At 34.8% G+C, this 23,693-nt stretch overlaps 1 protein-coding gene across 6 annotated transcripts in view; it reads right to left on the reverse strand.

Moving 5' to 3' along the window:
• The window catches only part of CHD1 (chromodomain helicase DNA binding protein 1), a 56,408-nt gene that overhangs the window by 5,873 nt on the left and 26,842 nt on the right, over positions 1-23,693 (reverse strand). For 3 of the 6 annotated variants that reach the window (XM_030968057.1, XM_030968056.1, XM_030968058.1), the window contains exons 8-32: positions 22,655-22,880; positions 21,664-21,764; positions 21,235-21,413; positions 20,084-20,211; positions 19,289-19,505; positions 18,548-18,637; positions 17,506-17,696; positions 16,259-16,447; positions 15,781-15,943; positions 15,208-15,360; positions 14,648-14,719; positions 12,830-12,979; positions 12,100-12,248; positions 11,766-11,862; positions 11,577-11,672; positions 10,462-10,638; positions 10,134-10,294; positions 8,779-8,820; positions 7,930-8,060; positions 7,403-7,541; positions 6,518-6,668; positions 5,436-5,558; positions 4,929-5,066; positions 2,461-2,724; positions 1,915-2,055 (exon numbers count right to left, since the gene is read on the reverse strand). In XM_030968057.1, the coding sequence (XP_030823917.1) occupies positions 1,915-2,055; positions 2,461-2,724; positions 4,929-5,066; positions 5,436-5,558; positions 6,518-6,668; positions 7,403-7,541; positions 7,930-8,060; positions 8,779-8,820; positions 10,134-10,294; positions 10,462-10,638; positions 11,577-11,672; positions 11,766-11,862; positions 12,100-12,248; positions 12,830-12,979; positions 14,648-14,719; positions 15,208-15,360; positions 15,781-15,943; positions 16,259-16,447; positions 17,506-17,696; positions 18,548-18,637; positions 19,289-19,505; positions 20,084-20,211; positions 21,235-21,413; positions 21,664-21,764; positions 22,655-22,880 (3,668 nt within the window). Of the gene's footprint in view, positions 1-1,914; positions 2,056-2,104; positions 2,725-4,928; positions 5,067-5,435; positions 5,559-6,517; positions 6,669-7,402; positions 7,542-7,929; positions 8,061-8,778; positions 8,821-10,133; positions 10,295-10,461; positions 10,639-11,576; positions 11,673-11,765; positions 11,863-12,099; positions 12,249-12,829; positions 12,980-14,647; positions 14,720-15,207; positions 15,361-15,780; positions 15,944-16,258; positions 16,448-17,505; positions 17,697-18,547; positions 18,638-19,288; positions 19,506-20,083; positions 20,212-21,234; positions 21,414-21,663; positions 21,765-22,654; positions 22,881-23,693 lie in introns of those variants that run through there. The other 3 variants (XM_030968059.1, XM_030968060.1, XM_030968061.1) reach the window with 2 other exon arrangements.

Here is a 23,693-nt window from a genome sequence, read left to right on the forward strand (position 1 = left end):
GTTGGAAACAACCTCCAAGATCATTAAATCCAACCTTTGACTGAACACCACCATCCCAACTGAACTACATCAAGTCCCACATCAGTTGTTGTTTTGAGCACTTCCAGGCATACTGATTCTATCTCCTCCTTGAGCAGACTGTTCATTGCTCAACCACTCTTTCACTGAAGAAATCTTGCCTTACATCCAACATAAACCTTCCCTGAAATAGCTTGTGGCCATTTCTCCTTGTCCTCTCACCAGTTCCCTGGGAAAAGACCTGATCCTCACCTGGCTACAACCTGCTATCAGGCAGCTGTAGAGTGTGGTAGAGTCTCCCCCGATTCTCCTTTGGGCTCAAAAACTCCAGCTCTCTCAGCCACTCCTCATAAGACTTGTGCTCCAGACCCTTCCCCAGCTCCATTACCTTCTTTGGACTGGCTTTGGCACCAAAATGTCCTTTTTGAACACTTGAGATGTGGCTGCAGGGAATGCTTAGACTAGCCACAGATAAAGGTCGTGCATTCTTGAATTTTTGTATTTTGAACCCAGTGTTTTAATAATAAATCCAGACAAATCCAGTTGGCATGGTTTAAATTGCAGACACTTGCTTAATCATACATCAAACTCCAATAGCATGGTACCCAGGACCAGAAGAATATCCTCCTTGTCATCAAGGTCACTGTCAGTTAAGCCTGAACAACATTTCCTTTTGAAAGTGCACTGAACTAGTATGTTTAGACTGCACCTGACCACGGCATAATGATAAACACCAATCACCTCCTTCCCCCATTTTACCCCACTATATGCCACCAAACCTAGAAAAATCAAACAAATACCTGGAATGGAATGAAATGGAATATCACCATTACCAGGTAAGCATCTAGGGACAACTCAGAAAAACTGGGGAAGCTGTTCCATTGCCATCACATGCCACTAAGGAATTAAGCATCTGTTTTACATATTAAATGTGCCACAGACTAAAGTAGCTTTTTAAAAGACAGCTTATAGAGTGCAATTCCTAAATAGAGAAGTGATCAGAAATATATAACTGCACATGGAAATCAAATTAATTTCTGACATTACCCACACTGACATATCCACCTGAATCACTCAAGGCCCATGCTGAAAATCACAGGCGAGTTAAGAATAAACCCATGGACAGTAACTGCCATACTCATAAGAATCCTACTGGAGTTCTCACGGCCAGTACCCACAATACACCAAACAGACCTAGCTGGCAAAAACACAGCTGTTGAAATCTGAATGACAAAACAACCACAGCTGTTCAAAATAACTCACTGATACTTTTCCGTGGGCCTCAGCCAACCTATAAAATTTCATACAAATTGTGCATATACATTTTTCTCAAATGTTAATTATATTCTTGTAAGCAGTAGTGATTAAACAGAATTCTTTTGGTGTCAGAAACATTACGTCAGCAAGATATTTCTAAGCGCTTTAGCATTGTTTCTTCCTGTGTTTACTAACTAAAGTTTGCAATACTTCAGAAGAGACGTGCTGAATCCTAGTTTTTCTTGCTATCTTACAAAGAAGAAAAGCATATATTATATGGTGAAGCCAAAGACTCCATCAATTCCAATAACATTCATTCACATCTGCTCTTAAGAAGCAGGATACACAAGTGATTCTCACAGATAAATCTTTAGTTTATATTCTCAACCTATTAATCCTACACACTGTTGGGTAAGTTTTTCTATTATCTTGCATATATACAACAAAAAGCCAAAATAAAACTGCTAGAACAGAGTCAAAAATCACTTTAGTACACTGTCAATAACATTCATTGATCCGAGATGTAGCAAAAGATCACCTGTGCTACTGTGCCAAGTAACAGTATCAAGAATATCAGTAATTGTCCTCATTTATTTAGAGTATTAAGTATACACACTAATTTATTAAAAGTCGACTTACCACACTAAAAGTTTTCTGATCTAGCTCTTCAGATTCTTCTGATATAGGAACTGGTTCACTAGATGCAGTAATATGAACTGGAGTATCCAGCAATGGAATTTTTTTAGTTTTTTCCTTATTTTCGGATTTGATTTCATTTACCTAAGAACAAGATACAAAAATATTTAACTACATTTTATTTTGGTTCTGCAATTATAACAGATGACAATACCCATAACCACTGCATTCTCTTCAATATATAAGAATAAAATCTATGCTGACATTCAATGACAGTACATTTTACTTTCTCTGTGAAATGGAAAAGGAAAATGGAAAAACAGAATTTTTTGCACACATTCAATCCAATTAAGAGCTGTTTAATTGAACTTCCCCATTTCAAATGCCTGTCCTAATGACTTCAGGTAGTAAAAGTAAAGCTTCAAATAACATAAAATACTTTATTGAAATGACAACTAATCAGATCCACAACACTTTTTCATCTCAAAATCATTTACATAAAACTGGTGGCCTTCTCTAGCACTATGTAAAATAAGTAAACCTAGTTACCTTCTCTTCCTTTACTTCTTTTTCTTTCTGTGTGGATTCTTTTACTTTGTTTTCTCTCTTTTCTTTAATATCCTTTTCTTTTAATTCTTTCTTATCCTCTTTTTCTTTTTTCTCCCTTTTCAAATCCCTCTTATTTTCCTTTTCTTTTGTCTCTCTTTTTTCTTCAGCTTCCTTCTTTATAACAGTATCTGGCTCAGGCTTTTCTTCATTTTCTTTTTCTGCTTTAAATTTTTTATGCAGATGTTTCACTGAAACAATCTCATCCTGCAATATGCAAGCATATATGTCACATCAAACTGGGTTCCTATCTATACAAGTTTTGCAGCTGTAAGATTAAAACACTTTTTATCTGTGAATTTTTTATTTCTGGACGTAGATTTATCAAATCACCTCTAAATCCAACTGAATGCAGTTGGTCAAGAAATATGAGAGCTATGCACTCACTTCCTTGATGTGACAAAGCAAGTACTGATTGGTGGAGGCAGTGGGCATGAGAAGTTGCATCTGGTTAACTTGGAATAAAGTTTGAATTTGATCCCTTTAAAGGCTGTTAGACTGAAGAATTGAAATCTAAAATGAAGTATGATTTTGCAAAACTGACCTGGTCAGTCAAGACAGTCAAGTGATGGGAGATGTTAGAAGATCTCTGATCTAATTAGCTTTGTCCCAGCCCCATGTTAAACACTCACAGGAGAAGGTAACAGAATCCCAACTTTCTCTTTTCCAGAACTGTTCATTTTATACTAGGCTTTAAAAAAATCTTTAATTACAGACTCTCTGTTACGTGCCCATTTAACTGTTTGGAGGTGAACAAAGTATTACTCACTGCTCTTTGTAATATTCACTGAGAAGGTCTGAGATAAAAACTAATATCCTTTCAGACACAGAAAAATACTATAAATAAAGTATCATTATAACACAGATGGAAGAATCATTATCATGTTTGAATTTATTTGAACATACCAGAAAGGCACATACAGAAACTGCTTGTCTGTTGCATGAAAACAGACTAAAGACTGTCTAGTACTTGAACTGAACAAGTTACTTAGAACAAGCATGAAGTTATGAGCTCAACCAGGGCTAGGTTTTAGTGTTCAGGTATCATGGAAACTTTCTAGCAAAAATCCAATTATTTAAAAACTTTCTTGTTAATTCTAGCAGTAAAATAGGTAAGTTTTAGATACTGCACACAGTATGCAATCTAGGTAGCTAAAGCCAGTAGTTTAGGAAGGTTGTAGTATACAGTCCAGTATTCAGAAATGGAATTGTTATTCAGTGTCCTAAAGTACTGAAGTGATGAGTACCTGTTATTAACAGAGAGGACAGCATTCTAGGCAGTTTCCCAAAACACAATTAAGTCCATCAGCTGATGGCAGTGTCTTTACTTATGAGTGGAGATGAAGACTAACACTAATTTTTAAAGTAGTCTGAACAATTAATTTGCTTAGTTTTAGGGTCCAGTTGTCCCCATTAATGTACTGGGGACAGTGGCAACATTTGCAGGTCTTAGTCTTACATTCTAGGCAGATTATTCTAGCTATAAACACAGGGCAGTCTACACTGATTTTTTTTTAATTGCTGGCTTCACATTTTATTCTTTATAGTACAATTTAAATACATACACTGAGTGATTAAAAATTACTATTTTTTCATAGATTTATAATGGCTTTTCTAATGCCAATTTTAACTATGTATTTCCATAAGTAGTTTTTCTTTCAGAACAAGCTGACAATTACAATGGCTTGTAACTGTTTGCTCTAAACTAAGTATTTTATTGATTACAGAATTGCAGTGACTTAATTCAACTGCTTTCAAATTAGCTGTGACATGACCCTAAATTTTATCCAAATTTTTTGTCAAGTGATTTTGCTATGTGATAAACAACGAAAATAAAAAGACACAACAAAAGCATAATACCAAGATTAATAATTGTAAGTAAAAAAACCCAACAAGGTTAGTTTTTCTGAAAAATGAGAGCCATGATGTATACATGAGCTTTCATATGCAAGCCTTGAAATACAACTTTTTATGCTGCGCATTCCAATTGAGCTTGGTGACACTTTTCTCAGCCTCAATAAAAAAGTCTTTACCTTAAGAATCATTACCAGTAATAGTAACACATGAGGGAAATCCAGTAGTTTTACAACTGTGATTTGCAATTCTTGCAAATACAGGGCTAATGTTAAAAAAAAAGTTGAAACTGACCAATGTCACTAGTATTTAGACTATAATATTTTATTAACTATTTGGAAAACTCATAATTCCATATTTATTTATCATTAAACCAAAATAGATACAGTCTTCCATGTGCTTGTACTGATGCAACATCAGTTGTAGTGGCCACGGGAAAAGAATGACATTCAGGTGTTATAATTTTACTAAACCAGGCAGAAGATGAAATACAAATTGATACTAACAGGAAGAACTGAATGTATGGTAAGTATCTTTACTGTGTGAAAGATACTCACCTTGTTATTCTCATCATCATCTTCATCAGATTTTTCTGAGGGTTGTGGTGAAGAATCACTTTTTATTTCTTCTTTTAATTTTGCAGGCTTTAACACCTTATTCTTCTTAGTTCTTGTTTTCCGCCTCTTTGAATTGCCCTGAATATAAATTGATCTCTTTAATCATGTCAACTGACAGGCATCCTTGCACCATATTTGCAAAGTAAGATTTGGTTTTACATCAAAGAGAGGGCTCCTTTTATTTTATTTATTGCCACTAATGACCAACACTTTACTCAGGACTGGAGACAGAGCTTAGTGCAACAGTAGAGAATACACACAAATAATAAGAGACTAATACAATATGACACTTGCAATTAATATCCTGAGTTTGTCTTATGTTCTAAAATTAGGAACATAGTAATAGTATACAAATAGAAAGTGTGGAACTGAAAAATGAAAAGGATCAGGTGACATGCCAATAAGCATACTGTTTTACCTTATTAATGAATGCCCCATTTTACTTACTGCTCCAGCAAGCCTTTGTGCTTCCTTCCTTGCAAGGTCTTTATTCAGTAATTTAATGAGGTAGTCCGCACGGGTCTGTAACTGCTTTGCCTGGGGTTTCTTATCTGGATCATCAGGCAAAATCTGAGGAGAAAAGGGTAGCATCACAGCTGTGAGTACAAATTATCAACTTCAGATGGTAGCCTGGAGCACACAGAACAGAAAAAGCTGTGCAAAAGGACATGGTAAACAATCCATTGCAACTATACCCAGTAAATATATCAGAATGTTTAAAGCGAAGGACAATTTCATGTAAGTTTTCATTTCTCTCCAATGAAACCAATGCAAGTAACCAATGCAGAGTCTTGGAAATTGCCTCAGAGTTTAAAACTAGCTCAAGAAACAAGCCTCATATTTCTGTCTCCACTCTGATGTTTCATCTAAGAAATTATGGGCACCTGTACCAGTCAGTCACAGAACTCCTGCCTCTGACTCATTAATCTTCTAAATGCAGCTGCCAAGAACACAAATACATGGTTTCAAAAGCCAGACAAATTAATGAAAAGCAGGTGTAGGAATCATTACTAAGCAAATTTGGACACAAACCTGTCTTCTCAAATCCCAAAGCTATAGGTTGTTGTCGTTGTCACAAAGTTTACCTCACCCCAGACTTTTCCTCAGTATCTGCTGCTCACTATTGCTAAGAAGTTACTGCACTAATTCTAGTATAGCTACTCTCAATGTTGGGAGTGGAAGACAGCTTCAGGTGAAGAACCTGGGGATTAAGCAGGGATGGAGAAACAAAAGCAGAACATCTGAAGTAAAGAAAGAAAAGACTGAAAAAAATCAAATTACATAGAACCAACCACATGAGAATATGGAAACACACACTGACTGCAAGAATGCATGCTTCAAAATAAATACTCAAGACCCCAAAATCTAGTACTATACTATGGGAAGGATATGAATTATGTATGAAGTACAACTGACATATAATATTTTTGCAATTTCATTTATCATAAAATAAGTTCTTTCAGTAACACTACTTAGCAGCATGAATACCTAAGCAAACAGTCCTTGATAAACTATTGTAGACGACATACCTTCTGTGTCAAACTGAGATCAGGATCCATTTTTATCATTTCCCAGCTGCCATAACCATATTCATAGATGCCTATCAACAAATTGGAGTCATCTTCCTTACCCCAGTCTATATCAAAATGAGCAGCCTTAGTGTGGCATGGGATGACATATCTAGAAGAAATACATTTGAAAGAAAAATACATGATTTTTACATCTGAAACTTAGCGAGGGAAAAGAGAACATACTGAAGGTAATATAACTAGATTCATTTTCTCTGCTGAGATGCTGGTAAATTTAAGAAATTAATCAAAATATTTATAATAATATTTTCTTACTATTTCTATAAAACAGGTACTGAAATCAGCACTGGAATGTGTTTTAAAGCTGATTAAGACTAAAATATGAAGAACAGATATCTGTCTGTAGCCATGAGCTTTGTGATAGGATTGGCTAGCCAAGAATAAAAGCAAAAATTAACATCCAAGTGTTCTAACTAAGTGGGTAGTTTAGGAACTGCAATACACAAGGCGGCAAGTTTAGAGGGTAGGAACAACTACTGCTGCACTTTGATACTCCTCTCAAGCAGAGGTGACATATTTAGCTCCTCCTCAAGCCTGAATTCTAGTCCAAATTATTATTAGTAATTGAACACAGTTCATAGGGAATACAATTGACAAATTAAAGTTCTTACTGGCTTCTGTGGCAAAGGAAGAAAAAACAAAGTACAGCCGTGGAGCAGGTTGCTGCTGCCAGTTCTTCAAGGGAATAGAGGAATAGAGGGACAATGCTTTTAATAGAGTGTTTGAATCAAAGTTGCAAAAAACCAAAAAAAAAACCCCCCCAAAAAAAAAACTTGAGAAGTTTTCTGCATTACTACTCCCTTAAAAATAGGCAAAAATCAGTACCTTTTTCTTTCTTCTGGATCTGAAGGAATGGATTTGTGCAATGGTGCCAACTCTTCTTCATGAGAGATGACTAACTTTGCATTTACTTGCACTCCTGAGATTCGGAATGTTGGGCCTTTAACCTTCCCAAGTCTACCTCCTTAAAATAAATGACAATGCTATTAAAATATTTACTACTACAAATAACATCAGAAAAACATACAGAAAACAATTATATCACATCACCTTTTCTTGACAAAATGCTTGAATTAAATGCTTCAGAATTGAAAAGTCCCTATATAACTGGAGTACATCTAAATTTCACAGCAAATCAAAAATCTATTTCATTTTTCACTGGTAAGTCACACAGAAAGGGGAAAAAGTCACCTTACTATAACTCTGGGTTTATTTAAATTATCCAGTATGCACCCTAACATTTTTGTTTGTATTTCCCAAAAAAACCTGTTTTTTGTTATAATCAGAGTGCAAGAGTAACTAATTTTTCTTGTCATTTTTCACTGTCCTCTCAAGCCCCCTGAATATTGTACCTGCTCTTTCTTGTCCAGATGAACTGTCCTTTAAGGCTTTAATGCATCCATTATGTACAAGCTCTCCCAAACGTCTGAGGTCTGTCTCTGATTTATCAACAAGCTCAGCATCTCTAGCTACAGCATCTAACCTGTAATAAAAAAAAAGACTAATTTTTGTAACTCTGGAAATTTGGCAGTTGTAAATGATTCCTTAGACTTGAAAACAAAATAATATGATCACATAAGTTAGCAGTCAGCTGTGGTTTCTGTTTGGTGTACAATTTCAATCCAAGAGAAAAACCTCTACATTACTGAGATATGAGGACAATAAAACAAGAACTGTAAGAACCCTAACCCTAGTGGTAAATTGTTGCACATTTCTTTAGAAGAGAAAACGAATCATTAAATCATACATACATATATGTATCATATGATCATATGCACTACAAATATTTCTAAGGATTAATATTTTTAAAGATGGGAAGTTTTTCTTAAAATAGGAATAATGAGAGAAACTTAAAAATGACAATTGACAATATGTAAAATGCAAAACTAACTCTGACAGAGTGGATAAACTGATAGGCTTTCAACAGACTTATCAAACATGACAAGTGAATGATTATCACCAATGAAGAGTAAACAAGTCAGCAGATACATATAAAGGAAGTGCTCCTCCAAATGGCAAAGTCTGTTGTGTGGCTGTCTGCACACATACCATACATGAAGAAAAGGAAGATACTACACTAAAGTCACTCTATATTCAAGATGATGTATTTCCCCTACTGCCTAAAGTTTCATGGTACATTCTAATGTCTATAAAAAAAGAGATTCCAAGCTGCCACACAAATAATAATCAAACAACTTTACCTCTCAAGAGGGCCACCAAATTTCTTGTAACTCTTGATAAACCTAGTAACAGAAAATAATGTTACCATTTAAATATATGCTTAACAAGTAACATTTGTTTTAAAGTTGCATTGATACAATTGTTAATCTTAGTATAATACTATGTGGACAATGGGGAGAAAAAAAGTAAAGCAGCTTCATATATTCAGATAACTCAAATAAAATCAGTTTTATGGGTTTAAGAACTGATATAAATAAAACAATAGAAGATATAATTTATTTCCGAAATAACTTTATTAATTTCACAAGACTGAGGATTCCGCAGCTGTACGTATCTAAAAATGAAAACTGAATGTGGATTTACAGTAAATGAAGATTTCAGATATCATGTTATGTATGGTTACTAAAAAGAGCATTCTCCAACAGGTAACTCGAAGATTTACAAAAATTACATGAAAAATACTCTCTGTTCAAATATCTAAGCAATGGAAACTGGAAATACTTGAATAAGAAAGGAAATTAAATAGAAATAATTTTTAAAAAATTAAAAAAAAGAAGAAGAAGAAGAAGAAGAAGAAAGAAAACTTCCTCAACGACAAAACTGCTTGTTCACGCACAAGAATAGTCTTTAAAAAAGTACCAATTTGCCTTGCTGTTAGATGAGATAGAAAGCCAAAAAGGATCTTTGAAGTTATTCCTCTAAAAAAAATACTCTGAAGACTTTACAGCAATTCAGGGAAACATGCATACTTCAATTTCAGAAGCAAAGTAGCATTTCACAAACCCAAAAATGCTAACCAAAAGAATTCCTCCTCCTCCTACCAAAACAATACTTCAGCAAATATTTAGCATATACGGAAGGGATCAATGATAATACAAGTTTCAAATAGGATTTTATATTGTCTTAGTTTTAAAAAAGCAGGATGTAACAATTCAATTATTGTGCCAAGAAGTTTAAAATGAAAACAAAATCCAATCAAACTTTCATTTGTCATCAAAGAGATGTAACATAGTCTTTGAACACTGCAAGTTTTAGATAAATTGATGGAAACCAGATTATTTTGCTTGTTTATTTTTAAAAGAAAAGCCCCCCTTGTAAAATCACTGTCAGTCATTATTCAGTGAAATTACTGTCTTCATAGGCTGCAGGAACTAAAAAATTTAAACCAATCATACACATTTTTAAAACCTAATTTTACACCTCATTAAAATGGGTTCAGATTCTTCACTATGTCAGCACCACAAGGTAAAAACTATAAATGTCTGGAATAAAAAGATCACCAGCTGTAGTTTCCAGACTGATGATAATATTATTATTAATAAAAATAATCGTAATTTCTTGTTCCTTTAAATATGTATGTCCTCCCATATCTTACCGCCTTATCTCTGCATCACTAAATCCTTTAATATTTTCTCGAGGAATAGTTCGTGGTCTTCCACGTTTTTTTGGCCTTTTTCTTTCTGAGATGGAGTCACTATCAGATCCAGAGTATCTTCTACTCCTACTGCGTCTCCCTTCGCTGCCATTGAAGCTAATCTGGAATTCCAGAGCAAGCAAGCTATGTAAGTAACAAATATAAGCAAGTTTTACCTGCTCTGTCAAAAAAAAGTGTTCAGAAAAAGAAAAAAAACCCCAAACCCCAAAAGCAACAAACTACATCAAAAGCAACACAGAACTATAATTCAGTCAAAACCAAGAGATACCTGTTTTGCACAGTTTCTCATTCTTGGAAGCATGTATATTTCTTCAAGTTCTTTTTGTCTTTCCTCCTCTTCTATTCTTCGCCTCTGGACCTCTGGAATGATTTCTTCCCAATTTCTTGAATTTCTTTCTGGCTCCAACTCAATATCATCTTCATCCATATTGGAGAAGTTGGCCACCTTGTACATCAAAACATATACATTCTTATCAAGTCAATACATAACACAATTTAAAAAAAACTAATCAACTACTATTTAAGGAAAACAAGGTTACAGAGCCCATATTTTATGCATTTATACACATAACATTTACGTATTTTATCTATCTATATATATATGCTATTGTTTTATAAGATATATATTAGATTTATAAATTCAAAATGTTTCATAAAACATACTCTAATGAAAGTACTTCTAATCATTTAGGAAAGACAGACTCCTTTCAGCATGGGCTAAGAAGAGACACAACAAGAATCACACCACTCACACCTGTATGAATGTGGTTTTTAACTTCCTTCAAAATAGGGCTAACAACATTTAATGCCTGATTTAATGTGAAACTATAATAATATAAAATTAATCAAACATTCATACAGTATTGATATAAAAATATGTTGTGAATGAGTGATTAGCAGGAGAGCTATTTAATAATCTCCTGAACTAAACAAATATATCATGCTCTGCATTTTTATTTTCTTGCACACATAATACATTTAACTGATAACACTTAAAAATACATGACATTCCAAGTTTACTTTGGGGCTAAAAGCAACTTGGAGAAATGATCAGTTAAGAAACACAAAGAACACATTGCATTTAATGGTACTATAGCTGCTTAATAACAAAGACAGCAAATAAAACACAAACTTAAATTCTGAGCATTAACACATTCATAAATACATCTAATTTTATTATCAAAATACATAATATATTACTATTGTTTATACTGATTGTAAGATGTCACATAGAGGCAAAAAAACATTTTACTAGGAAGTGATACAGTTGACTTATTGAGGCATCTATTTCTGAAGAATCAAGAGATAGATACATAGAAGAGAAATAGTACTGTTTAAAAAGGAAAGTATAATTATGGCAGGAAGGAGGGAACAGAGCCATACCTTGAACTGCGAAAGCAACTCATCTCCTACAGTTAATGGACCTGGCTCATTTTCCCGAGTTTCAGCCCTCTTCAATATTTCATCTATATCCATTTCCTGAGGGTAAAAAAAAGAAGTTTCTCTTTACAACTAAATAATTCATACATATTTTGGGCTGTTTTATCTACCTAGTCCAGAAGCACTACTTACTTGAGGCTCCTGTTCTTCCCCTTCAGGTTCTTTAAAAAGTTCCTCAGCACCAAACTTTAAAATTGCTGACAACTCCTCCTTGTTAAAAGGTGTTGAGCTGAAATAAATGGTGTTTCAGGAAAAACATTTTAACTTACAAACTTGGAAAAGTTTTCCATAATCATGAGTCAATTAAGCATTCCTCTTACTGTTAAATATAAACTCTTCATATATTTGTGATATGCATTTATTATGCAAATAAAATCTACAAAGACTTGGCATCTTCTGTTTTGACTTTCATTTACAACTGAAATATTCTTAAAGTAAGTTGGCAGAGAAACAAACATAAAGGTACCTTGAAGGAGTAGAGCCTGTATGTAACACAGTTTTCCCTGTAGTGTCCATTCTCTGAATTACTAAATGATCTAAAACCATCTTTTTCTTGGCTCGTTCAAGAATATCTTCTTCTACCGATCCTTTTGTGACTAGTCGATAAATATTAACCTATGTGTATTTAAAAAATAAAAATTTTTAAAAGCAGAAATCTCAGTCTTCATTACATGATTTCTGAACTTTTTCAAGGGTTTCAAACATGAAATACTAACTTAATCACATTACCACAGTCTTTACAGAAATGTTTTATATGAAATCATCTTAGACTTTTCTTTATAAACTTCAGTGACTTGGCACAAGCTTTGCCAGAGGCAATAATGCCATATTTGTAATTGTTACTGTATGTCTTTAGTAAGAAGGAAAAAATCATCTTGAGAACTAGAATATTTAAGCATTGGGGACGCGGCTGATGTAGCAGTTATTCTGTAGAATGACATCATACCAATGAATGTAAGACAGACAAGTTGACAACTCTTCTCCCTCTCCCACCCAAATACCACAGCTGCCATATTATTTCTTCCTGTATGGAGACTTAGGAAAAAAGAAATTAACATTACTAACATTTCAGGAGATATGCAGAAAGTATTAGTTATTCTCAAAAATACATGAGGACTGAATGGTGCAGACTGAGGGTGGACAGCTAATGTACAGAACTATCTTTCAGGTCTGGAGCTTAAACTGAGTGTGTCTACCTGTTTCTTCTGTCCAATTCTATGTGCTCTAGCCTGTGCTTGCAGATCGTTCTGTGGATTCCAGTCAGAATCAAATATAACCACCGTATCAGCAGATGCCAAGTTGATACCTAATCCTCCAGCTCTGGTAGACAGTAAAAAGCAGAAGTCCTGAAATCATAAAGTAGGAAATAGTTTTATATACAGTACTAGTACTATTCCTAAAGGAGAAAACACACTTCATAATATACTTTATGCAGTATGTGGTGCTACCAGATCCATAATTGTTCTATGCTTAAAGCATCTTTAAATATAAAGCAAATGCTTATTACCAATTTCTTTCATAAAGTTACTGACTTCTCAAGTCGGTTTAAGGGAAGCAGTGTCCTAGATGATGATCACTGAGCAAGACATCCCAACAAAACCAGACTGGCCAAAAAATTACCAAATCCTATTGTCAAAGCCTTTAATGCTACAAAAACCCTCTCCCACCCTCTCTGCCCCAAGCCCTGAAAGACTAAAGAGTCATGTCAGAGCAGGGAAAGCACTTGAGCCTACACATAACTGATTAAGAGACAGAAGCAAAAATCTTCTCCCAAGTTCAATGCTGTTCAGCATATTCACGAACAATATGAAAATGCATAAGCAGCAAGGAGAAAAAACCCTGTAGGCAATATAAACTTATTGAGAAGGATGACCCTGTAGAAGGATATTGAGACATGCGAAAAACAAGATATGAAATCCAAACTAAAGTAAAGCAGGTTAAAAAACCCCAACCAAACCAAATTTTCAGTACAGTTACAGGAAACAGCAACCATTACAATAAGGAAAGAGTCCTGAGAATTGTGTTAAAGATTTTCAGGTACCCTGTAGCTCAGTAACACAAAAACTCTAAAAAATCCACCCAAAAATATTACGAAATTTTAGGAAATAAAAAAATAAAACTCAGAGCATTCTTCTTCTTTTTGCTGCACAAATGCAGAGTTTGCCTCAATTTTTCAAATGCATAAATTCTTCTTCATCTTAAAAAAAGTACAGTGCTACTGCTAAGATTTCAGAAAATGTCAACACTGTCTAAGAAGGAAATTTGAAAGAGAGTTAGCTTTTGTATTTAACATGGAATTTGGTCCTTCTCCCTACACAAAGCAGAAGCAAGCTCAGCGGCAACTAAGAAATGCGGTCTTCAAATACAAATTAAACTAAACCAAAATCAATGACCAACCAACCTCCTCTCCCTCAAATCTGAGAGTGTAGGACAAAAGATTTAAAACAATCCAACGGTATGGAATGACATGCCAAATAGGAGTGCTAAATAAGGTACAAATATTCCAGTTCAGAATCTAAAGAATCATGACAGATGCCTACCTACTCACAGGTTGCTCACTAAGAATTGCTAGAAATCAATACTTTACTATTTCTTCCATGGCATGTAACAGGTGTCAACAAATGAAGACAACGGGAATGGTATTTGAAACAAGTAAAACATGATTGTTTGTGCAAGGATATATGAAGTTAGTTCTGCCCATTGCCAAAGGACTTTTGGATACTAACTGCTTAAGTTCACTACTTTTGTAAATATTACTAATTTCTACAGGGAAACAAAGCTGGGGTTAAAATTCTGCAGCATTTATAAAGCAATCAGCTACCACTTTCCTAATTTATGTGTTATCTACTTAACATCTTAAAAAAATATTACATAAACCTTATACTCTAGGCAGTAGCAATGAATTTCCAACCTTACTGATATATTCCTCACTTTTTTCTTCACTCCTTTTTTGTGCAATGTCTTTTGGTACTTGGGAAAAAACAAGACAGACCCCCAGGGAAAAAAAACTTTACCTCTGATCCTTCTGCATTAAAATGATCCAGTGCTTGTTTCCTCAATTCCCCTTTTATTGATCCATCAAGTCTCTAGAGAGATTGAGAACTACAGTTAAAAAGTAATTTTATACTGTACTCAACATCAGAGCAATTTCAATTGCCAGCTGCCAAACTATTACCTGAAGGGGAAAAAAAGTAAATAAACAGCTCACATAATTTTTAATTCATCTGTTTCACTTCAAAATAACATTCATCACAGAGCCAGTCCCGTCCTGGAAAAAGAAGACATTCTCCTCCTTTTTTTTTTTTTAATCAAAGGGGTAAAGGCTACATAATCACAAACAAAGCTCAAAGGGACTGCTGAGAGTCATCTTGTCTAAATTCCCTACTCAGGCAGGGACAGCTAAATCATGCTGCCCAAGGTCATGTTCAAGTAGCTTTTGTACCTCAACAAGAAACAGAAATTTCATAACCTCTGGAAAACCTGTTCCAGTGCTTTGACACCCTCACAGTAAAGAAAAAAAAATTCATATTCAAGATCAAAGCTTCTTAGCTGCTATCACCAGCAAGTTTCTTACCTGAAATGGAAATTGACGATATTTCAGATATTCTGCAAGGATGTCCAGCATCCTTACCATCTGTGAGAAAATTAGGACTCTGTTGCCACGTTCTCGCAGACGAATCAGTAGCTTGTCAAGAAGGATCAGCTTCCCACTGCTACGTATTAAATGCTACAAAAACCAAGAAACACACATTACAAAATCAATTAATCTCAACACTAATACACACTGGGGTATGTTGGACATCCATCTGAGGTTTGCCTTTCTTTCTATTACTGTGGGCAGAAAAATAAAAGGCAATTTATGACATTCCTGAAGAATTTTACAATTTAAAATATCCATACAATAGTGTGTAATTAAATCTGGGCATATTTATTTACTCAATTCTCTGTCAATTATTCAATTCCAATTAAGAATCAAAACATACTCCAATGTAAAAACACAGGATGCACATTTAATGGAAAACCTGTTTTTCCTTAATATACTTCAATGAGAAGTAATGAACTGCCAAGAAATCATAAAATTCTGTGAAAACTAACGATGTAAAATCTCTCTCTTTTTTTTTTTTTTTTTTAAAAAAAGTGATACTACCTGTAAGGCCTCCTGTTTATTATAGAATTCATTATCATCTGGCGGTTTAATGAGGTAGCAATGGTTGCAACACTTCTTGAGTTCCATCATGATGTTCAAAAAGCCTGAGGTACTGCCTTTTGATCCTTTGCTAAGGGCTTTATAATTCCTGGTTAAAATCCACCTATGAAATAAAATGTACAATATTAGTAACTTCTAACTGTATGTGGAAGCAAGACAGATGTAGCTGTCAAAATACGAACAAGCTAAAGATTAAAAGCATCTCCCAGAAGAGTATATCAATATACCAAACAAAAGAAACTACACAGACAGACATTAGACCAATGCAATTCCTGAGCCCTTGCTTCACAGAATTTTATTGCTGTGAAACTCTATCAAAGCCCCAACTTCCATGCAGTATACAAATCACTGCAATTCAGTAAGTTGTACATAGGTATAATCACTGAAACAGCAGAATATACAAAGAGGTGGTACATACTTGTAGTATTGCTTCTGCAATGCACTCATTTCCATCCTCAGAATTTGCTCAACTTTAGCAGGTAAGGACTTTTCTACATCTTTTTTAACTCTTCTCAGCAGAAATGGTTCAAGTTCTTTGTGAAGACTTGCATAACCACACTCTCTCCCTTTACCATGCTCCTCTTCAAATTCTTCCCATGAAGAAAACCTTTAACATAAAGAAGTATAAGCGCAAAATAATGACACACTGTGAACACCCTGATGAAGCAAAATTCAGGAAGATAGGTAACACTGACACAGAACATATACCACAAAAACACATATACATTCAGATTTCTTCCCCACTCCCTTCTGTTTAATCGCATTTCTGAATTTTCACCTCCCAAGAAATCCCAGATACTGTGCCTGTAAATAGAAGAATGGAATTTTCCAAAAATGTCTACAGAATGAAAACTTCTGATCCACAATGGAAATGCAATGTTTTTCTGCAAGGACACTTGTCTTGATGGTTGCAGAAAAGTCCATTATTATATTTTATCAAGACAGCATAAAAAGCCAGCTCCATATCCAGAGGGTGTGCAAGAGAATAAGAACAGACTTAAAATATGTCTTGCAGCTTGTATGGTCTAGCTAATGTGTAGCTATTGTCGGTACTAATAGACTTGGAGAATGGAGTTTATGATCAAACAAATGAATAATGGCTACCCAACCTAAGTGGCTTTGCTTGTAATGTTCTGTATAATCCATAGCTCAATTTAAACAGAGCTATGGTGCTTGGGATTTAACAAGATGTCTAACAGGAACATGTGCTTTCACACACGACCTCTAGTTTACCTTAGGTTTAAACAAGTCAGTACACAATCAGGTCAATGCAATAAGTTTACTGTATTCAAAACACAAAGGAAAACCAGCTAGCTGATTGAATTACAGTATATTTGGCATCTTGACACAAATTTGTTTTCATCAATAGTATTAACATATGAAGAATTTCATTCTTCTTCCCCCAGAGCAAACCTATATGGTTTTTCTCTTAGGTGAAGATGAAGCCTTTTCCCCAGGTTCTGACCCACACATCAATCCATCATTTTAGCACACTGTTAAAATGGGAAAAGGTGACATCTGCTACCAGCATTACTTCCCTAAAGCAGCATCAAAAGATACTTTATGCAGGATATTTAAGCTATCTTTCAGTACAATTCCCTATTTCTACTGATTCTTACATCACTACACTACTTCACAATAAAAAACTTAACAAAAAAATCTTACTTTTCTGGCATGATGAAGTGGAGTAAAGACCAAAGCTCTTTGAGAGAGTTTTGCAGAGGTGTTCCAGTAATAAGAAGACGATGGTTAGACCTAAAGTCTATTAAAGTTTTGTACAGAAGAGAGTCATCATTTTTTAAACGATGAGCTTCATCAACTCCTATGAATGCCCAATTCAGACCACCAAGGAATGACTTGAAAAGGAAATGGAGAAGGGGAAAAACATTATTGAAATCAACAAATTACATTATTTTCCAAATAATATAAACAAGCTATCAACCCGGTCACTTCTTGGTTTATTTCAATAAAATAACAGCTATATGTTTTTAGTACTAATTATGGCTTTTACATTTTCAGGTTCAATGAAAAGCTGTGTAGTCATCCTAAGAAAACATAAATTCAATTTCTTATTTTAAAAAATGCCCAGAATTCTGACCCACATTTTTTTACATGGCAGGAAAAAAAAATCATTATTGACTTCTTCCCATACAAACAATGAAGTAAACAAAGTCAAGTGCTTCTTTAATAACTGTATCAATTTCCACATACTGTTAGCAGTATTAACAATAACTCTGTGTGCTATCACTTCAGAGACAGTATTAATACATGTGCACATACATATGCAGAATATCACAGAAAAATTATTTGGGATTTCCTAGTTTTGTATCAAATTTGGGATTAAGGTTCTGTTAGGTTCTGCTTCAGTTCCTTGATGGTGGTCTGCAAAGAAGCAGAGCAAGAAGCTGAGAGGAGATCATTACAGCAATGAGACTCTCAAGAAAACTGAAGAAAATTAAGTGTTACCCACCTCATAAAATGGGAAAAGGCTGAAAGCCTCACCACATGTATGTAAAATCCAGAATTGCTTAAAATAAGAAAAGACTCCCAAGAAACAAAAACCAAAACCCCAAACTACACACTGTTGCAGCACAACTATCAGACTCTCCATTAATTTAATGGGCCATAAATCAAATATATGCAAGTCTAAGCAGATTTATTCTATACTGGGGAAATTATTTTTGCCTCCCCAAAGAAGGGCAATTACCTTATCCTTTAGCAAAATTTCATATGTTGTTAAGAGTATGTTAAATTTCAATCGTTTGGTCTGTGGATGCATCCATTCATGAGTTCTTATCTACAAAAAGAAACAGGTAAACTATAAGCTCCAGTAAAAAGGTCTTGCTGACTGGAATCAACTGAAATACTGCAACAATGTAGATATTTACTAGCATAAAACAATATGATAATGGAACAGAAGGACAACACACATATATATAATATTAATATGTATATAACATATAAATATATATACATATGAATATATACACATTTTATACATGAATATGTACACACGCATATGCACACTATATATATATATATACACACACACACATACACATTTATAACAGACAAGAACTTTTTACTTTAACAGGTAGGATTAATAACATTAACAAACCAACAACCTTTCAGGAAATAAAGTAAGACCATGACTGGCTTTCTTATATACTTATTTTCACTATATCCACCTAAATAATCACATGGGAGAAGATAACTGGTTTTCAGATGCAAAATTCTTAATTCTGTCCACTATTAAGTAGAAAGGAAACTTCTCACACACATTTACTGAGATCAAAATTCAAGTCTTCAATTCACATTTTAAAGACATACGGCTTCTGCAAATATTTCCTCAGTCCCAACCAAAAAATCTGAGATATGCAGATGATAAAAATATTAAGTATGTCTTGTTTACGAACAAGACTTTCCAATGACAAGGAGAAATACTCACCATATTTCTACTAGTTATATCTCCTAAGTAAACTACAGCATTCATCTGAGGAGCCCAGGTTTGAATCTCTCTTTGCCAAGATGTCAAGGTAGAAAGTGGCACAACCAACAAGAAAGGCCCATACAATTGATGTTCGTGAAACAGATAGTTCAGAAAAGAAATTGTTTGTATTGTTTTACCTAGACCCATTTCATCTGCAAGAATACAGCTGTTCCCTCTAAAAAAAAAAAGAAGAAAAAAAAAGGAAACAAAACTATTTAGGGGATGTGTGGAGATGGGGAAGGTTTGGATTAAAAGAAATCATTATCTTTTGAATATAAAATCCACTCATAACAGTTTTCAAGATTTTACTACTACACATTTTGAAGACATTTATTTACATTGTTTTTCAAGCCAAAGATTTCCAATTCCTCCTACCCCCCTGAATTAACAAAAAGGTTGCAAATAGTTCTCCTGAGTCTAATTTTTAAATTTTAACAGTAATATTGACATTCCATAAATGTTTGTTTGGCTTTTCTCATTTTACTGTTTTAAGTCTGTTGGTTATTTTAAAAATATTACTTATTCCATTGAAACTAAAAGCAAAGTAATGACACATCTTAGCTGCTTTTTGTTCAGAATGGCCATAAAATGATATTTTTGGTACTACTTAGAGCAAAACCAGTCCCTTCAGATCTCTGTTTTGAGCTTACAGTATGAAAGTTTCCAACTTCAAAAAAACCCCACCCAAGAGAAAAAACTATTTCAGTATGTTACAAATGCTTGCAATTTACAAACAAAATTGAGAGTCCTTACTTGCACCATGAGTGAGCAAGCCAATTCAACCCATTTAACTGATAATCTCTTAACTCTAAACTTTCGTGTCCTCCAATGTAAGACGGTTGTTTTTTTAGTGCAACAAATCGTGGCCTTTGTTTTAGAACCTGTGAAAAGCAAATTGATCATCGGTCAATGATTGAACTGTAACTGAAATTACCAAAAGATCTTCCTATAGAAAAAGTAACAGGAGGTATTTACTAGCTCATCAACTCTAGTTTTTATCTATCAATGTAAGCCAGACCATATAAAACCACCAAGTAATTAGCAAATTGAAACTAGTTTGATTGCCAACCTAAATGTCACAACATGAATGACATTAACTCACTCAAAGTTTTCTTTTAAAATAAACTACAATACTGAACAAATCCATTTCTGAATGCTAGTAAAAATGCAGGGGACTGGCATCTACAAAACCTATTCTCAGTAGTGCTATTGTCCATACATCCTACTATACATCATTACTGGTATTCTGAAAAAACTTTCAAAAAAACTCATAATGTCTATTTGATATGTAGATTTAAAAAAAAAATCACATTTTTACTATTGCAACTGACGTGGTAGCTTGAACTTGGCCAGGAGCCAAGCTGCCACCCAACTGCTTACTCACTTACCACCCTAGAGGGACAAGAGAGAGAGATGAAGAGGTAAAAAGTGAGAAAAAAATTGTGGGTCAAAATAAGGAGTCTACTGGGTGAAGGAAAAATACCCACCCAATCAAAACAAAAAACACACAGAAAAAAAATCCCACAAGGGACAGAATGAGCCATACATCAATTCACCAGCAGACTGATGACAAACAAATCTCCAGGCAACAGGCAGCCCCTGCTCAGCCCACCTAATTTATTGAGTAAGACATTAAACGGAACCAAGCACCTCTTTGGTCAGCAGGTAGTTCAGTTGTTACTAGTGTGCTCCCTCCTAACCTACTCATGGTGGGGAATGACTACATAGGACACAGAGAAGGCACTGTGCAAGCACTGTTCAGTAACAGCCAATATGTGTTACCAAAACCATTTAGGTCACAAAAATAAACCACAGACTGCAGAGGCTGCTATGAAGAAAATTAACCCTATCCTAGTCAGACCCAGTACAACTGATTATAAATCCATTGCAAGTTACCTACTCACCTTGCAATCTTTAAAGGGAGTGGTCTTGGATTGATTTCTGCTGAAGTATTCATCAATGCGTGCCTGAAACTTTTTGGCAATGAGAGCTCCATCTTCCCAGCTACATTCAGAATAAGGCAGACCCTGCCACTTACAATAGTAGTCTGGATAACCAGCAGCTGATTTCTGATTTGAATGAGCTGCAAAATGCATCAGAATTCTGATCAGCATTTTACTTCTGTACTGTAGGAAAACATTCATTTTACATAATAATACAACATAAGCTAGACCCATACAGACAGCCTGACAGCTCTTCTCTTTACCTGAAGTTTTGTTTTGGATTAAAATTTTGTGGTATCAATATTTTACATTTCTTAACTATAAATACAAGAGCATTGAGAACATACAGAATCTCTGACGTTGATTTCTGTCCACAAGTTTGTAACATACCAATTATTCTTTCCACTATCTGGTATTGTTTATGTAGATCATCTGTAAGCTCCTGCTGGCAGTTGTAATATTCCACATCTTCTGGAGAAGCGTTTTTCAGCCTGGAGCAGGAATTAATTCACAACACTTATTACACCATATACTTCTAAAACTAAGAAAATTCAGCAACTCTACAGCTCTGAATGTAATCATCCCATGAATCTTCCCTGGAAAGTTTTTTTGAAGGAACAACTTAAAAATCCCTACTAAAAAATGGCTGTGTCTGGCCTAAGTGCCTCACCATTAATGACTGAAAATACTTATCGCTGAAAATTAGTATTCTCCATTAGTTGCTTGACTAGTACAACTGATAGCTGTAGTAGCTATGTCTCCAGATAAGCAGTACACTTTACAGGTTATTTTCATGGAACAGCACTCAGGGTGGCTCACTCTGTAAGAATCCATCTAATGATTAGTTGCTAAAAATCCCACCAACATTCATTGATTATATTAAACATACTAATAAAACTGGACACCAAAGAGATGACTTTAAAATGCATGTATTTCTTCATGGTTTTTATTCTCAAGCTTCAACCTCAGGTTTCAGCAAAGAAAACTGAATTCTGCAAAGTCACCTGAAATGGCTAATGCACCAAGAAAACATTGATCCTTAAGCAATTCTTGAAGAACACCAATCAAAGTATAATGGAAAAATTACCAAAAGCTACAATTTATTATTCATTTTTAAATACTACCCACCTTGTTCAAACTCCATACAGACACATACACACCATACAGACACATACACAAACACACACACACCAGATTCAGAGAATTATGTTACTGGAACATATTAAAGGGGCTTTGGCTTTCAAAGTTGTCATCTTCCCAAAAAGACAAAAACCTGTTACCTTCTCAAAACCAGGTAACAGGTCTCAGAAACACAACAGAATACCTACAGTGTTTCAAAATAATTTAAAAATATATTAATTGATTAAAAAAATATATTCACCATCGTTTTGTTTCCTGATCCTTTTTCTTGTAATTGTCCAGTTTCTTCATTCCTTTAACATTTTGTTGCTTCAGTGTTTCCTCAGTTTCCCAAGTGTTGTGGATGTGCGACCAACCTTTCCATTTAATAAGATACTGTACTTCTGCCGGCTCCTTTGATTTTTCAAACCCAGCATTTGGGTCACCGTCGGCCTCAACTGCATATATTGTGGTTGCAGCACCTGTGGCTGAGAAAGAAACCACATCATATGCCTTGAGTAAGTGTGCATTGTCATAAGTTAACCAGTTAAAAATGTAGCAAAGTAATTGGTGGTAATTTTAGATGAGCATATACTTGACCAGTGTCTACTGCACTCATGTCATTACTATTATTTGAAAGATTATGATGTACATACATTAAGATATGCACAAGTAGTCAAGAGAATAAAAGAGCAACCAAAACGTCTACACCTACCCTGCAATACCTTATCTTTCCTCATGAAAATTTTATTTGTATTCCTGGTTTTTAAAGCAGTCAATAGGGAATGCTCCACACTAATAACGCTTGTCATCTTCTGTTACACTAGTCTTATCTCTGAGCATAAAAAAGACATCTGATGTTATGTCTGATCAGCCTCAAGACATAAAAAACTACAAACAGGGACACTATAAATCTCCTTCTTCCTAAACAAGTTTGTTGTTTGTCCGGCCTCCATTATCTTACAAGGTAAAAATTATAAAGTACAGATTAAGCACAGACTGTGTTGTAGCTGCAGCACATTAGCAGCAGGTAACGGGCTCATTTTGGTGAGGACAGGGTACAGAATCACAGAATATTCTGAGCTGGGAGGGACCCACAAGGATCATGGAGTCCAACTCTTCAGCTGGTATAGGGATCAAACTCAAAACCCTGGCATTATTACCATCCACCTCTAACCAAGTGAGCTAATCTCAGCAGTGTTGAAAAGGAAATGAGACCAGCAAGCTGCTGGGGCAGATAAACTCTGCCCAGAGAGGCAATGCCAAAAAAGTAGCAATATCATCTGTGCTGGAAGAATGAA

Source organism: Camarhynchus parvulus, chromosome Z, assembly GCF_901933205.1.
Source record: "Camarhynchus parvulus chromosome Z, STF_HiC, whole genome shotgun sequence".
In the NCBI taxonomy this organism is placed as follows: domain Eukaryota; kingdom Metazoa; phylum Chordata; class Aves; order Passeriformes; family Thraupidae; genus Camarhynchus; species Camarhynchus parvulus.